Source organism: Coregonus clupeaformis, chromosome 30 (assembly GCF_020615455.1).
Source record: "Coregonus clupeaformis isolate EN_2021a chromosome 30, ASM2061545v1, whole genome shotgun sequence".
NCBI lineage: Eukaryota > Metazoa > Chordata > Actinopteri > Salmoniformes > Salmonidae > Coregonus > Coregonus clupeaformis.
Window position 1 is genome coordinate 31546918 of NC_059221.1, and position 16034 is coordinate 31562951.

At 41.7% G+C, this 16034-nt stretch overlaps 1 protein-coding gene across 1 annotated transcript in view; it reads left to right on the top strand.

Moving 5' to 3' along the window:
• Positions 1-16034, top strand: part of LOC121545424 (cadherin-4-like) — a 146924-nt gene that overhangs the window by 66093 nt on the left and 64797 nt on the right. The window contains exons 4-7 of the mRNA XM_041855951.2: positions 3444-3599; positions 10244-10388; positions 11966-12138; positions 13776-13913. Of these exons, the coding sequence (XP_041711885.2) occupies positions 3444-3599; positions 10244-10388; positions 11966-12138; positions 13776-13913 (612 nt within the window). The remainder of the gene's footprint in view (positions 1-3443; positions 3600-10243; positions 10389-11965; positions 12139-13775; positions 13914-16034) is intronic.

Below are 16034 nucleotides of genomic sequence, written 5' to 3' on the forward strand. Positions count from 1 at the left end.
CGCTCCATGTGCCTTGTTGGGACTGGAAGCAGCATAAGAAGTCGGTGAGGTTTTTATCCTCAAGCCCCGACTTGATGCCTCAACTAAATGAGCAGAGAATAGTAGGGTAGGGAGAGTTCAACCCAGCTGCTAGTTACACTTATAGCTCTCTCTCCTCTGTTTGCTGTTGTTGCTGTTGTTTTGAGGATGGATCGTATTTGAAGTACTAGTAACCAATGCTTAAAAACAATTTGTAAATTATCATTGCCGTCAGCTTTCAAGTACTTCACTGTTCCTAATGTAAGGCCTTGCACACACACACACACACACCTGCAGCAGCTCTTCCAAACTGCATTAGTACTATGTCCTCTGATCCACTGACAACTCCTCTGATCTTTCAGAAGGAGAACATGTGTGGTTCACTTTCCACCTTTTATCTTTAGTAATTTTACATTCTCTCTCCCATTCCCAGTGTGTGTGTGTGTGTGTGTGTGTGTTTGTATGTGTATGTGTCTGTGTGTATGTGTGTCTGTGTGTGTGTGTGTATGTGTGTGTGTGTCTGTTTGTGTGTCTGTGTGTGTGTGTGTTTCTTTGTGTCTGTGTGTGTGTGTGTGTGTGTGTGTGTCTGTGTGTGTATGTGTGGCCATAAAGCTGTGGATGGTGTGGCTGGAGATGATATGGAGATTAAATGTACTATTTTATTTATTCCCTCTCAGTGGAAGAATCAGGGAAATAATCTCTGTGTGTGTGTGTGTGTGTGTGTGTGTGTGTGTGTGTGTGTGTGTGTGTGTGTGTGTGTGTGTGTTTGCCATATGAAAGGACTGTGGGGTGGGGTGGGAGATGTTGTTATTACAGCAGTGGAGAGTGCAGAGAGAAGAGGATGAGGACGATGATGATGACAGGTTGTTATAGTGGTGTTAGGAGTAGTCTGGATGACACCTGTCTGATACAATATGTCCTAGTCCTTCCCTGGTCCTTGTTAGTCTCAGGCCATTCTCTCCCTGGTGTGTCAAAAGGACTGCCAAATTGGTACCATGAGTGCTGAAAGATGGAGACAACTTTGGGGGGACTCTTTCTCTTTAGGAGCACTCATGGCTTTCTCCTGAAATAGTCACTGATTGGAGATGAGGTGGTGGATAGGAGGACTGTGTGTGTGTTTGTGTGTTATTGAGGCATGCTGAAATAGCATCACTAGCTCCCTTTCCTCTAATGGAAGGAGGTTGGAAGGCTGACTAGGACCTTATGTGGCAGCTAAATGAAAGACTCCCTCAAATGAAGCCCAATTGCTCTGCACTTCAGCCCAAATCACACTCTGTGCAGTGTACTTAATGTACTTAATAGCTCTTCTGCTCTTGAAAGCTGTGAAGATGTGTGTGTGTGTGTGTGTGTGCGTGTGCATGTGTGTTTGTATAGTCATGTGTGTAATAAATCACCAGCTATTCTCTCCTTAGGTTCATCTTTGTTTTTCTTGGAAACTGTGTATTCTTAATTTGCTTGCTGTCACTTTCCTAATTACGGTGTTTACGAGATGACATTTTAATTTTCTTATTTGTCTTTTTTTGCTCATGTTGTGACAGTGTTCTAAGCACAGTCCCTGTAAGAGCTGTTTACATCTCCAACTGTCAAGCAGAAGAAAATGCTCTTTGCCAAATGCATGTTGATTTCCTTTTCCATCCCCTGATGGAAGTACTTGGGTTGTGCACAATTCTATAGCACTAATAACATTCACTGCTATAGCTGTGTGCCGAGCTATGATGGATGTGTTTGTTTGTGTGTGTGTGTGTGTGTATGTGTCTGTCTGTCTGTGTGCACGTGTATGTATATCTTTGATGAATATATAATATCTGATGATTGTCCCCTGGCTCTGGCCCACGGTATCATTGGTCTCCCAGCTTCTATATGATAGTCCTGTAATAAACACCTTACCAATCACACCAATGGATGCAGTGGCATGGAGGAGATTATGCAGTGTTTTCCATTAGCGCCGGCCGTCGGCTAATCATCCGGTTACAGACTCATTTTCAGCCTGATACTTTTTCCACTTCATATTACCTAGGCAATTATATATATATATATTTTTAAAAAATTGGGTAGTCCGTTGAGTCCTCTCCCGCTTGAATGAACGATATGCATCTTCTAGCAATCTATTGATAGAATTTGCGCCTGTCAGTCACAAAGCAAGCGATGACAGGGAAACGCAGTGAACAGAATGCATCAGTGATTCGTATTTTCTGAAACATTCTGAAGAGGCAATGAGAATGTCCCTGTGTGTGTGTGTGCGGTGCACTTTGTGTAGCCGTTAGCGATGATGCTAAAAAAAATATATTCTGGCAGATGGAAAGGCTTTCGCAAAAACCTTCTCAATATAATGTTAACTACAAAGTAGCCTATGCTTACCTGGCAGGATGATATCATGATTGTTTTAATCAATCCAGTGGGTATTTGTTTTGCAAACTGTACCATCACATGTGAGCTATAAAAACATTGCTAAACAACAGCTTCTTGCTAAGTGCACACTTGAATTAAAGGGTAACTTCAACCAAAAATCTAAATTTTCGCAGATTTTTCCCAGACCTCAAAAGTGGTCTCCTGATGTGGTTTAAGCATTGTTGTGGACTTCAAACATCCAATTTTGTTGTTTTTCTATTTAGAAAGTGTGATTTTGAGAGGGAAAACCTGAAAAAATTGGGAAAAACTGAAACCATGAAAAACTAAATGGAGAAAACTGAATTTGGGGGAGAAAAAAAACAGAATCAGCCAAAACATAAAACAGATTTTATAGGGCCCTACCTAATGAGAATTGTTTTTTAATTTAGGCTTTTTAAAATCTGAAAGATATGATACTTAAGATATAACCTTTAATTTATTTTTCAAGATAATGTGGGCTATTTACTACATTTCTCTGTTTGAATAAATACATAATTTGAGGAACAAACATCATTGTGGTAATTCATATCTTGCAGTAAAACTGTAAATAGGACTTTAATCTCAAGAAATACAGGTTAAATGTTTAAAAAAGTTACAAAATAGTCCTGAACATATAGGCCTAGACCTAAACGATATCCAAAACAACAAACAATACACTGATTTCATACATTTACAGTAATTTAAATTGTAAAGTCATGTCTTTCTACACAAGACCACAGCAAAGGTTCCAATCTGGGAGATAAACTCGATAAAATAGAGCTCCTTCGGCAAAATATGTTGTACCGGGGGCTTCTGGCTGGCTGCTATTGTGGAAAAAACTGGATTATGTGTGTACCGTCAATGCGTGGTATTATTATTCTATGCAGCATCAGAATCTACCAGTAGGGAACAAACAGATCTGTCAAGGCATTGTTATTTCTCCAATCTCCCATATTACTCAATGATTGAATGTGTTATGAAAGATGAAACCCATTTCAGAAACAGTAGTAGACCACAGAGTAAAAACGGACATTCTGTGTCTGTGTGTCTTGTTGCAGATCCGTTCGGACCAGGACCGGAACATCTCCATCCGATACAGCATCACGGGGGTGGGAGCGGACCAGCCACCCAATGAGGTGTTCAGTATCGACCCTGTCGCCGGCAAGATGTTCGTCACCAAGCCCCTGGACCGAGAGAGGAGATCATCTTACCATGTGAGTAACACACACAACCACACACCTCTGTAATGAGTTGGTGACAGGCTGGTCGGTTGTGCAGATGGACTATAGATTGACAGAGTGAAGGGTGAGGAGTGGTGGCTACAGCCACATGACATTTAACAAGTACCAATGCTCGTACAGACAATGAGAATGACTCAACCACTGTGAGTCACACACACACACATACACACGCAGACACGCACGCACCCACGAACACACACACACACACACACACACACACACACGTAGTGCAGTATTAAAGTTAATATGCTTAGCAGACGCAATTTTCCCATGCTACCGACAAACACATCTTCAATATGTGGCTCATGTGGGATTTTGCCCACAAGCACCGTGCTAACACCAACTAATTATTATCATTAACCCGCCACTTTGATGTAGCTACTGTAGGAATTATGCTTGTTGCTTTCACTCCACAATTGCATCTCTCTCGCATTTTCTCTCTCTCTCTCCCTGCTCCTCACATCTCTCCCTCTGTTTACCATGTCTTTGTTTATTTGTTGGACTGAACTCTGTCTAAGTTACAGTCACAGAGAACTCAGAGGCCCAGCTTTCCATTGAGAGGCTGAGCTGGGCAGATGTATGCCCAGGAGGATGCAGGATCGATGGGGTGATTTGTTAGGAAAGGCCCAGGCTTGGTGACGGGTGCTTGAATTAAAGCCCAGGCTGTATGTGTCTCAAACTTTGGTAAAGAACCAAATGTAGCCACACAGTCAGAACTTCTGACTCAGAAGCTATATAAGCTATCCTCTATGTAAGGAAGACTAAAATAACATAAGCTATGAAACTACCATCCAGTTTTTTTTTATTTAAGAAAAAAATGTTGTGGTAAAGGTTATCTTTCATTATCTTACAACTGCAATATCCTTGAAGGGGAGGAATAATTCCTCAAAGCGACATTGTTGCCAGCTTTTTCATCCGACATTGGGTATTAATGTGTGTGGTAACACTTAATTTTAAGGGGTTATTATACAGTGTAATTACATGTGTAATTACACTAACAATTATTGTAGTTCATTGTAATAACTCATAGTTACACTGTAATAACAACATGTAACTGGTGGTAATTGCAGACTGTAATTACAGAGGTATAACAACAAATGCTTGTTACCATGCTTGTTACAAATGGGCAAGTTTTCACTAAATTCACCAATTTAGTTTCTTCTCAGCTGCATCTGATTCAGTAATAACTGTCACAAGGTTGTAATGTCTTGTGGACAGAAGCGCTGGGTGTCCAAGATTACAAAGGTTGGAGGCTCAATAGCTCTAATTACCTACCCGTGAATGCGCACTCTTCAAAATCTCCACTCGTTGTTGCGCGCAATTGCCCCCCAAAAAGTTTACCATCTGGGTTAACTTGGTTGAGTTTACAATAACAGATCAGATATAGGTCAGCCTCACTGACTGGGGTCTACCATATGGGTGTATTCCCCAAAAATGTATAATTAATGTGTATGTTACCCATTATAACAACCTGAACCTCCTTGCCCTCCAAGTGAGAGGATAAACCTACTAGTACACCACAGAGTACATGTAATATCTGCAGAAGTACAATGTAATTACTAGGTGTTACACAGAATTTAGATAGTTAAAATTAAGTGTAACTTGAAGGGTACTTACTTGTAATGAATGTGTACTTATATAGTAAGTTACCAATTCTGACAATCTAATCGTCAGCTTCTGAAAGCGCCAGCCAAGTGAGAAAATAAACACACTAATACACAACAGAGTACATATCTGTAATATCTGCATAAGTGCAAGGTTGTCGGTTGTTTTTACACAGGATTTAGCTATTTAAAGTGAAGTTTAACTTTATAGTTACTTATGAGCAATTTCTATATAATAACTTATTACTCATTACCAAGTGTAAATACCTACAAACAAAAGATGAGCTTCTACTTTAGTCAACTTTATTGCAACATGTAAAAATACTTTACATTTCTTACATAATAATAAGCATTTTTATTGTTAGATTCATAATTTGATTAATTAAATTAAACAAAGATATATAGGCCTACTCAATATAAACATAACTTTTCTAGTGGCGACTCAAATCTGTGGCCTATAGTATCACGAGTAGCCTAGATAGCTAGCTAATTTAGAAAAATGGGATTGTCTTTTTCTTCCCTTTGTAGCCCTTTCCTGCAGTCAATGACCAAAAGTGCCCTCTTTGGCCTCATGGGTGGAATGTTATTAATATTTTTCAGAAATGCATCAATAATAAAGATTTATTATTTTTTTACGACGAAAATCGGGTGTTTTTATGTCAAACAGTTTTGTTATATTTCAGTTTTCTGTGATGTATATAAAGTGTAATATTGGGATGCAAACTCAAAATTGAATGCATTTTACCTCTATATCTGATATGATACAGGTGTCTTCTTTTCATTAAACCATGTGTGTGAGGTGAATACTTTTGTTTCAAATTAGATTTGTTTAAGTACCAAGAATCTCTTGGCACAATAATCGCTCAGTGGGCCACACTCTCTGTGCATTTTCCCATCCCGGAGTCTGAGACCTTGTGGGAATCTGTAGTAGAGAAGAAGAATGTATGAAAATTTAGCATAGACACTATAAATTAACCCTAGTTATCATCATCATGATTTCTATAGTTTAGGCATATAGCTAGCTAGCCCTAGGTAGTTGTTGTGTTATCCAGCTATCAATAATAGTGCTTGTGTTGGCACAAGTAGCTAGCTAGCTAGCTAGTTAACGTTAACATGCTGGGTGTCTCACATAATACCCTTAGGGTACAGATACCCTGAGAACAAGGTTCAGGGAAGATAAGACCATCGAGCACAGCTAACGTTAGCTAGTGAGTAGCACCATAGCATATTTGCCACTTTACCGTCTAAACCACTGTGAAATATATTTTCTACTACCAAAACGATTGTATTTTCAGCTGTTTGAAGCTGATGTAGAAAACCGAAAGTAAAAGTAAAAATTAAACTTAAGAATGGGAATCATACAAATAGCACACATAGAACAGATCTACCGCTTCTTAGACTTGCTTTCAATGAGAGTGACAGCTCTATAACACACATTTCAGACTGCAATTACCACCAGTTACATGTTGTTATTACAGTGTAACTATTAATTATTACAGTTAATTACAATACGTGTTACAGCATAATTACACTGTAATAAGGACCCCTTAAAATGAAGTGTCTGATTTCATAGCATGGATTAAACAAAGACACTAGAAAAGTTGGGAGGCCAAAACGTCCTTATCTCCAAAACAAGCACGCTCCAATTCATAGCAGGACATTCAGTCAGATGCATCCAAGGGAAAAATACTTCAGGGCTCTGGGTCTTGTGTTCTTTAAAGGCCCAGGGCAGTTAACAATGTGATTTTCCTGTGTTTTATATTTCCACACTATGAGGTTGGAATAATACTGTACAATTGTGAAAATGATGATAATGCCCTTTTAGTGTAAGAGCTGTTTGAAAACACTGCCTGATATTTCAGCCTGTTTAGGTGGGATGGAGTTTTGGCCTTCCATGGTGACATCACCATGTGGTAAATTAGTTAGTAGACCAATAAGACAAAGTTCCAAACCTATCTGCCAATAACAGCACATTTTCAGTTTTCCCCTCACCACTCAGACCACTCCCAGACAGTTGCTAAGAAGCTATTTTGGTTCTTTTTGACAATTTTAATTGAAAACTATCACAATAAGGTACTTAACTGTTACACAGAAATGATTTGATATTGAGATAAAAACGGCTGCAGTGGACCTTAAAACACGGCTGGTAATCTCTGACTGGCGGTGTTATTGAATGAGGGTGTGGGCGCCGCGTAGCGCAGCGCTGGGGGAGAGATAAAGTTTTGTGGGCTCCCAGGCTGCAGTTTAGCAGGGAGCGATGGCAGGGCACGGATATTGGGTGCAGGGCCAGATCAGACAATGCAGAGGAAAAAGTAAAGTCAAATTAACCTTTGGGAGACCCGGCGATGCAATTTTTGTGAAGGCGGAGAGGAGAGGGGAGGGGAATGTAGAGAGATTGGAGAGGATGTTCACCTGTCTTAGAGGAAGGAAGTGGATGGGGCATCCTACTGATTATTTTTCCTGTCACAAGGCCACAACCCTCCTGGCAAGAGGGTAAGGTTTTTATTTGATAGTTGTCATGGCGATACCTCAGTTGACGCCCTCTCACTGTCCTATCAGAAGCACATAATAGAGAGGTTCTGCTGCTCCAGATTGTAACTATACATTCCTCCCCTTCTCCCCTCTCCTCTCTTCACTTTCCTTCTCTTCTCCTCCTTTTTTTAAACTTCTTCCCACTTACCTGCTCTTATCTTTTTACCTCCTCCCCTCCGTTCCTCCTCTCCCGCCCTGTTCTCTCTTTTGAAGCTTATACCCTGAGAATCAGATAGGGTGGTGGAAGGTCTTACTACGTCCGCTCCTGTGTCCTGTTGATAGTCATCTCAGACATTCTAACAGGCTACATATTTGCCAGCATTTGCCTGTAGCAGTGGAATGTTGATGTCATCCTGATTCCAGTGGTCCATCTGAAACACCAAATCGTTCCTAAACCTTCGTCGTTTCACGCAGTCTACAGGGATATTGTTGAATAAATCATTGTCGATGATATAAAGTATGCTAGTAAGGTCAAATAGTGAAATATAACTCCCTGATTCTAAAAGATATCAGAATGACCCTCTCCCTGGGTGCAGTAAAAATAGAGCACTGATGTTTATTGAATCTTAACATATCCTCTACGGCTAACCAAGATATATTACCAGCATTTTTCTCCTGCAGTGTTCTTTATCAAAATATTTTTATTTTAAGATTTCTGGGGAGGGAAAGGCTGTCTGGACAGGCTTTCCAGCCTGTATAGATTTCGGTATTAATTTCGGTGTCCAAACTATGTGTGAAATCCTACTGCTGCTATTGCTCTAGATTAGGATGCAGTCGAGCAGCAGTTCACATCGACTCACTGTGTTTGTGATGTTGGCTATAAGATTAAGAGATTTTGGGATTCCCTTTCAAATAAACCAACCACAGAATGTTGGAGTGAGATCCAAGAAGACTAGGAGAAGAAGGAAACAAACAAATAGAGAATATTTTGAAGGGAAGCCAGCTCTTTAAAACGAGAGAACTGTGTTGTTTGTTACTTTCAAGAAACTAGTCCTGAGAATTAGGTGTTGGAGATAAGAATGCTGGGATAATATTGTAGTGTGGGAAATTTCTCTCACAGAACTTTACATTTAAATGAAATGTAATCATAGTTGTTGTTTTGTTGGTATATGTGACCGACCGCCTTGAGTCGGTCTTATGTATAAAAATTTGAAATTCTGTTTTTTACTTTGGAAAAAAGTAGAGACTCAGAGCTAGAAAATGTTATATCATACACTGCAGTTGAGGAACAAATGGGAAAGTAATTCTGCTTTGAAAGTTGATAAACTTGTAGCCCCACTTTTGAGAAAATGTCCCTTGAATGTTTTGAGACACCTACTGGAGAGCTCTTCTTTGTCTACACCCATTCAGCATCGTTCATATCCTCTTAAGCCTTAGCCCCACCCATCTCTTTAAGGATTCACGTGAGGCCATGTGCTAAACAGTGCGTACGGTAGTGTACAACCAAAGATTTCAAGACTAAAGGCTGGTTTATGCTACTTCTATCGACATGTCTGTATACAGTTGTTCTATTGTCGTCCGACATCAAACTTGTCGTTATGAAAAAGTATAAACACAAAAACGACAGGCTGCATGACATCAGCATCCTTGGGGTCCAAAATAGCATAACTGGTGCATTTTAACACCAATAAACCCATATTTTTCTGAAAATATAGCTTGCTAGACTCTCTTACCCGTATACATGGATGAACGCTTCTCCCTCTCTGTCGCGGTTGACATGGTTGCCCTTAGTTTGAAGATGTAATCCAGACAGGTGTTTTATACAACAGCCTTCTGTGTTCTCTTTTCGACTCCCTCTGCATTTGCAATCAAACGCCTGAATTTTCTCCTTAGCTATCATACTCTGCTTCCACCGGGCATTCCACTGATTTCAAAACTCTGTCCTCCAGAAAGTGGAGAGCCTTAGCATCACCTGTGCAGTTCTTTGTCATATTTTTTTTTTTTACGCTTTAGAAAGGATTACCTACACATACTAAGCAGCTCATGTTATAGACAGAAGCGTGCTACATGGCAGACCAATCCGAGAACTCATCTCTTGGCATGTCCAGCCCATCCATTATCTCAGCCAATCATGGCTAGCGGGAAGGTTCCTGTCTTTTTCTATGGCTAAACCAACAAGGCTCGTAATTTAACAATTGTATTTGTATTTACAGATAGCAGACAAGTTTGTTTTTAAGGCAAAACAAATATTTTCAAATGCTTCTCCTGTGAAGTAGTGATGCGCGTCATACGCCTAGTTTCCTGAATCGAGTCACATATATTATTGGTGCTGGGTACCCATTGGGCTGTGCAGTTATGCAATGCAACGTTGTTCATTTCTCTCTGGTCCTGTTGTTTTTCAGAAATATGCCATAAGGCAGTGCATAGCTTCGGTTACCACACTGCATATCAAGCATATCATGTTACCGATGTTGAGTTTGTTAATGGCAGCATAACTGACCCTCTATCTCTATCTCTCTCTCTCTCACCCTCTCTCTCCAGCTTCGTGCCCATGCAGTGAACATGAATGGTGAGCGGGTGGAGAGCCCCATAGACCTCTACATCTATGTCATAGACATGAACGACAACCGGCCTGAGTTCAAGAACCAGGTCTACAATGGATCTGTCGACGAGGGCTCCAAGCCAGGTAAACATAGGGATGGATGGATGGAACATTGTCTCTTTCTCACTGACATGGACAGAAGAAAGTTACTACATAAATCACACTGTAAAGAATAGTGAGTTTTACCGCAGTCTTTGCACATTAATTTGCTGTTCTGCGTGAGAAAAATGGAGCCCGTAGAGAATACATACAGATATATATATATACTTTTTTTTTGATTGATAGATAGATTGATTCAGTTTCACATTCCACTTGATTTAGCCCAGAGGCATTTGCTCAGATGGAGAGCTTCTGTCCTGCAGTGTGCTCATTTAGCTAGCTCTGCTGCTGGCTGCATGGCCATAAAGCTGTGGATGGTGTGGCTGGAGATGATATGGTGCATAAATGTACCACGCTTTAGCTGCAGCTCCACTGACTTATTTTATTTATTCCCTCACAGTGGAGAGAAAGGCTGATGAGCCAGATCATATTGCACTAGAGGTGATCTGAAATCTGAAGAGGTGTCCAGGTGCTACATGCACTTTCCTTTTCTCACTAACTCTCTCTTTCTTTCTCCTTTTTCACCCTGAAGTGATTTTTCTACAAACTCCCCCACCCCAACACAGACACACACACGCACATGCACAAGCACACACACACATCACCAAACCTCTGCAGTAGTATGCGTGACATTCAGCCGAACAATAATCATTAAAAAGATAGTTTTAGAATTAAGAGCTCCAGTCATTTCAATGGTAAGCCAATTACAGAGTTGAATTAGTTTTCAAATTAAAGACTCATTTAGGCCCCTAATCCTGTCAGGCACAGAGTAGGACGCCCGTACAAAGGGTCCACATTAAGCCCCCTAAGAGCGCCCCTTAATGAAATTACCCAGGCAATGGGTGACACAGTGTGAGTCTCCAGAGAGAGAGAGAGAGAGAGAGTGAGAGAGAGAGAGAGAGAGAGAGAGAGAGAGAGAGAGAGAGAGAGAGAGAGAGAGAGAGAGAGATGGGTGAAAGATTGATAGTCTCCCTAGTTGGAACCAAATGCAGAGCCCCTCTCTGTCTGTCCTTTATCCCTCACTCTGTTCCTCTGCTCTTTCTTCCTTTCCTTTCTCTCTGAGTCATTTGGAATCCTATTTCTCTCTCCTCGGCCCAATGGACAAATGTTGCTTTGAAATGGTGGTGGCGGCTGGAATTATCTCCGGACGGAGCTTGTTACTGGAATGATATCACTATCTCTAATAATAACAATTGGAAGCAACTGGTGGAGAGGAGAGGAGAGGAGGCAGAGGGAGAGAGGGAGAGGGAGCGAGACAGCTGGAGAGAGAGAGAGAGAGAGAGAGAGAGAGAGAGAGAGAGAGAGAGAGAGAGAGAGAGAGAGAGAGAGGAAGAGAGCAAGACAAGACAGCTGGAGAGAGAGAGAGAGAGGGGGGGGGCAGAGAAATGAGAAAGGAGAAAGGAGACAGGAGCAGAGACTGGGACAGAGAGAGAGAGGAGCGTAAACAGGGACAGAGAGATAAAGAGAGAGAGTGAGAGATCAGTGTGTGCGTGACTGTATGTGCTTGTGTATCTGTCCCTGTGTATGTATGCCCCATCTGACTGTTGCCTCCTCTTCCTCAGGTACGTTTGTGATGCACCTGGCAGCCTTCGATCATGATGACAACACCACGGCCAATGGGATGGTGCGCTACCGGATCCTGTCCCAGACGCCACACAGCCCCATCCCCAACATGTTCACCATCAACAGTGAGACCGGAGACATTGTCACCGTGGCAGCAGGCCTCGATCGCGAGGTCAGTAACCCTGGTAACGCTGGTGGGATGTGTTCTCACTCAAAAGTAGGGCCCAGAGTTTTTCCTGTTCAGGTCAGAAAAACTCCTGGCCCTCCACATAAGGAAAGAGGATAATGTCATGTGAAACTCAAGGTTCATTTCCCACAGTGTGTTTGTGTTGTGGTAATAGCAGTGCTGGAACTGCCTCTGGGAACAACCTGTTCTCAGAGCATTTCGTATTATTTTGTATGTAAATCCGAGACTCTCCATTTAGTATGATACAGTATGTTACGTTTCATATGGTATGTATTAATTTGTGAATGTCCATCACCCATTTCGTATGATATGTTACGAATTACAATTTGTATTATATGTTTTGAATTTTCAAAACATACAATATATTACGGATTTGCTAAACGTACTATATGTTATGATTTCTGCTAAATGTATGATATGTCACGAATTCTAGATAGGTGGCTAGGTGGCTAACGTTAGCTAGCTGTCTAACGTTAGCTAGGCTAGGGAATGGGTTAGGGGTTAGGGTTATGGCTGGGTTAAGTTTAGGAGTTAGGTTAAAGGGTTAAAGTTAGGGTTAGGGGAAAGGTTAAGGTTAAGTTTAGGAGTTAGATTAAAGGGTTAAAGATAGGGTTAGGGTTAAGTGAAGGGTTGGCTAAAATGGTTAAGGTTAGGGTTAGTGGAATTGTTAGCTAACATGCTAAGTAGTTGCAAAGTAGCTAAAAAGTAGTAAGTAGTTGAAAGTTGCATACATTTTTAAAGTTGTCCGTGATGAGATTTGAACTCTCAACTTTGGGTTAAATACCTACCCATCCACCCCAACCAACCACCCTATTTTCATTTTTGCTTTAAGTAACCATCTGTCTTATGTAACCATACCAAATGTAACATACAGTATCATACTTATTTGAGTGTCTCTGATTTTACATCTAGTCTATGAGACCAGGCTGCTGGGAAAGACTTCTGTAGCAGAATCATTCAGATGATGGGATGTTTGTAGGCTACACTGAGTGTACAAAACATTAGGAACACCTTCCTAATATTGAGTTGCACCCGCTTTTGCCCTCAGAACAGCCTCAATTTGTTGGGGCATGGACTGCAAGCTGTCGAATGCGTTCCGCAGGGATACTGGTTCATGTTGACTCCAATGCGTTCCACAGTTGTGTCAAGTTGGCTGGATGCCCTTTGGATGGTGGACCATTCTTGATACACACAGGAAATTGTTGAGCATGAAAAACCCTAGCAGCACTGCAGTTCTTGACACACTCAAACTAGTGTGCCTGGCACTTTCTACCATACCCTGTTCAAAGGCACTTCAATCTTTTGTCTTGCTCATTTACCCTATGAATGGCACACATACACAGTCCATGTCTCAATTGTCTCAAGGCATAAAAATCCTTCTTTAACCTGTCTCCTCAACTTCCTCTACACTGATTGAAGTGGATTTTACAAGTGACATCAATAAGGGATCATAGATTTCACCTGGATTCACCTCGTCAGTTTATGTCATGAAAAGAGTTCCTAATGTTTTGTACACTCAGTGTATTTGACCATTGAGTGCTTTGTTTGACTGTGTGTATGTTTGATCACTAGTTGCTCTGCTTAACTCTTTATTTTCTTCTTTCTGTGTGTTTGTCCTGTAGAAAGTGTCCCAGTACAGCATCATCGTCCAGGCCACGGACATGGAGGGCAACCTAAACTTCGGCCTGTCCAACACGGCCACCGCCATCATCTCTGTCACAGATATCAATGACAACCCACCCGAGCTCACCTCCAGAACCGTGAGTGGAGGGAGGAGAGAGAGGAGGGGAACAGGGAAGGGGAGGGGGAGGGAAAGGGGAGGGGGAAGATGGGGAAGGTATGGGAGATGGAGGAGTGGAATTCAGGGAGAAGGGTAGAAGATGAGAGGGATGAGGAGAGAGGGGAGAGGGGAAGGGGTGAAACACAGCCCTTGTATCATCTCAGAGAAAGCACACACACCTGACCTGAGTGAAATAAATGTCCAATCTTGAGCTTTCATCACCTAGAAAACAATAGCAAGCAGACCTACCTATGATAATAGTGGTGATAATGGTTATAAGTATGATCCTTACCGTATATTTAAAAAAAGTAATTATTGGAGGCACAGGACCAAATCAAAGTAGAGAATGAAGTGTGTGATCAAACGGCATGGAGACTAGCACACATTGCTGCCAACGTATCCATACATCTTCTGGTTACCCAGGGAATGTTGATTGTTATAGCCGGGTCTCCAAAAGTGCACGCACGCACACATACACACACGCCCCCACAAAAGAGACAGACAGACACACACACACAGTCGTACCCTGGAAGCACTACCAGCCAGACATAGTAAATGTGTGGAGGGTGAGTGGAGGGATGCAGGGTTAGGGGGGGTGGGGAGGGGAGGGGTGAGGTTGAGGTTGAGGTTGAGGGGGGAGGTGGGGGGGAGGGGGGAGGCAGGGAGTAGAAGAAGTATTCCTGATAGTTGGGAAATGAGAAAACTCCAAGAGTGATTTGTTATCTGGATGGCTGGAATGGGTAGGATGGCTAAAAGAGTAAAGGAGGGTTAGCTGAGAGGAAACAGTAAGTAAGTGTATGTGGGCTGTAATTTCTACAGCGAGGTGCTTGACACAAAAGTGTATAGGGAGAAATGATTCTGTGTTGCTTTGTTGGAGCGTGTGAGAGCGTGTATAGCAGGGGAGGGGTATACTTCAGACCTTTTAAGTTATTTATGTGAAAACAATTAAGCAGTTAGATCATCTTATGATTGTAAGCAAGGATATGTCAGGTCATGAGCTGAATTGAAATCCGGGTCCTGGGTATGTGTGATAGGTACTACACAGTGCAGGTAGCAGGTGGTAAGAGTTTGTATATGTGTTAACTTATATGCCTTATGTGGCAAACAAAATGAAATATCCCTCTCACACCCCATCAGCTAGAGAAGGTGGGGGAAGGTGAGAATGAGGAGAGAGAGAGAGAGAGAGAGAGAGAGAGAGAGAGAGAGAGAGAGAGAGAGAGAGAGAGAGAGAGAGAGAGAGAGAGAGAGAGAGACAGAGAGAGAGACAGAGAGAGAGAGAGAGAGAGAGAGAGAGAGAGGGGGATGCTTTAGCGTTGATATGAGATTGTTGTAAAATTTGGGGACAGGCCCTTGAGCAGGTGTAGTCATGTGTGTGTGTGTGACTGTGTGTGTGTGTCTCATTAACCCTGTGTCAGTCATTAAGGCGTGCTGAGCCCTCCGGTGGCCCAGGTGGCGATCTGAGCTGATTAACTCAGCTGTTTATCAGTGCAACAGGAAACAGCTTACGCAGGTGGAGCGCTTCACGACACAATCATTAGGAGAGCACTGAGAGTTGAGGAAGAAGGGGAGGGAGGAACGAAGGACATTTAACAAGAGAGAGGGAGATGGGGAGAGAGCAGAGAAGACAGGGGTATAAGAAAGGTAAGAGACAGAAGTGAGAGGAAAGAAAGGGATATTAGAAAGATGACCTAACAGTTTAGAATATGATGCTTCACACATACAGTGCCTTCAGAAAGTATTCGCACCCCTTGACTTTTTCCACATTTTGTTGTGTTACAAAGTGGGATTCAAATGGATTTAATTTACATTTTTTGTCAACGATCTACACAAACTTCACTGTAATATCAAGGTGGAAAAAAATTCTAACAATTGTCAAACATTTATGAAAAATAAAACACTCAAATATGTCTTGATTAGATAAGTATTCAACCTCCTAAATCAATACATGTTAGAATCACCTTTGGCAGCGATTACAACCGTGAGTCTTTCTGGGTAAGTCTCTAAGAGCTTTGCACACATGGACAATATTTGCACCGTATTCTTCTAGGATTTTGCCTGTGCTTACCTCTAGTCCTTTTTATCATAAAAAACTCCATAGTCC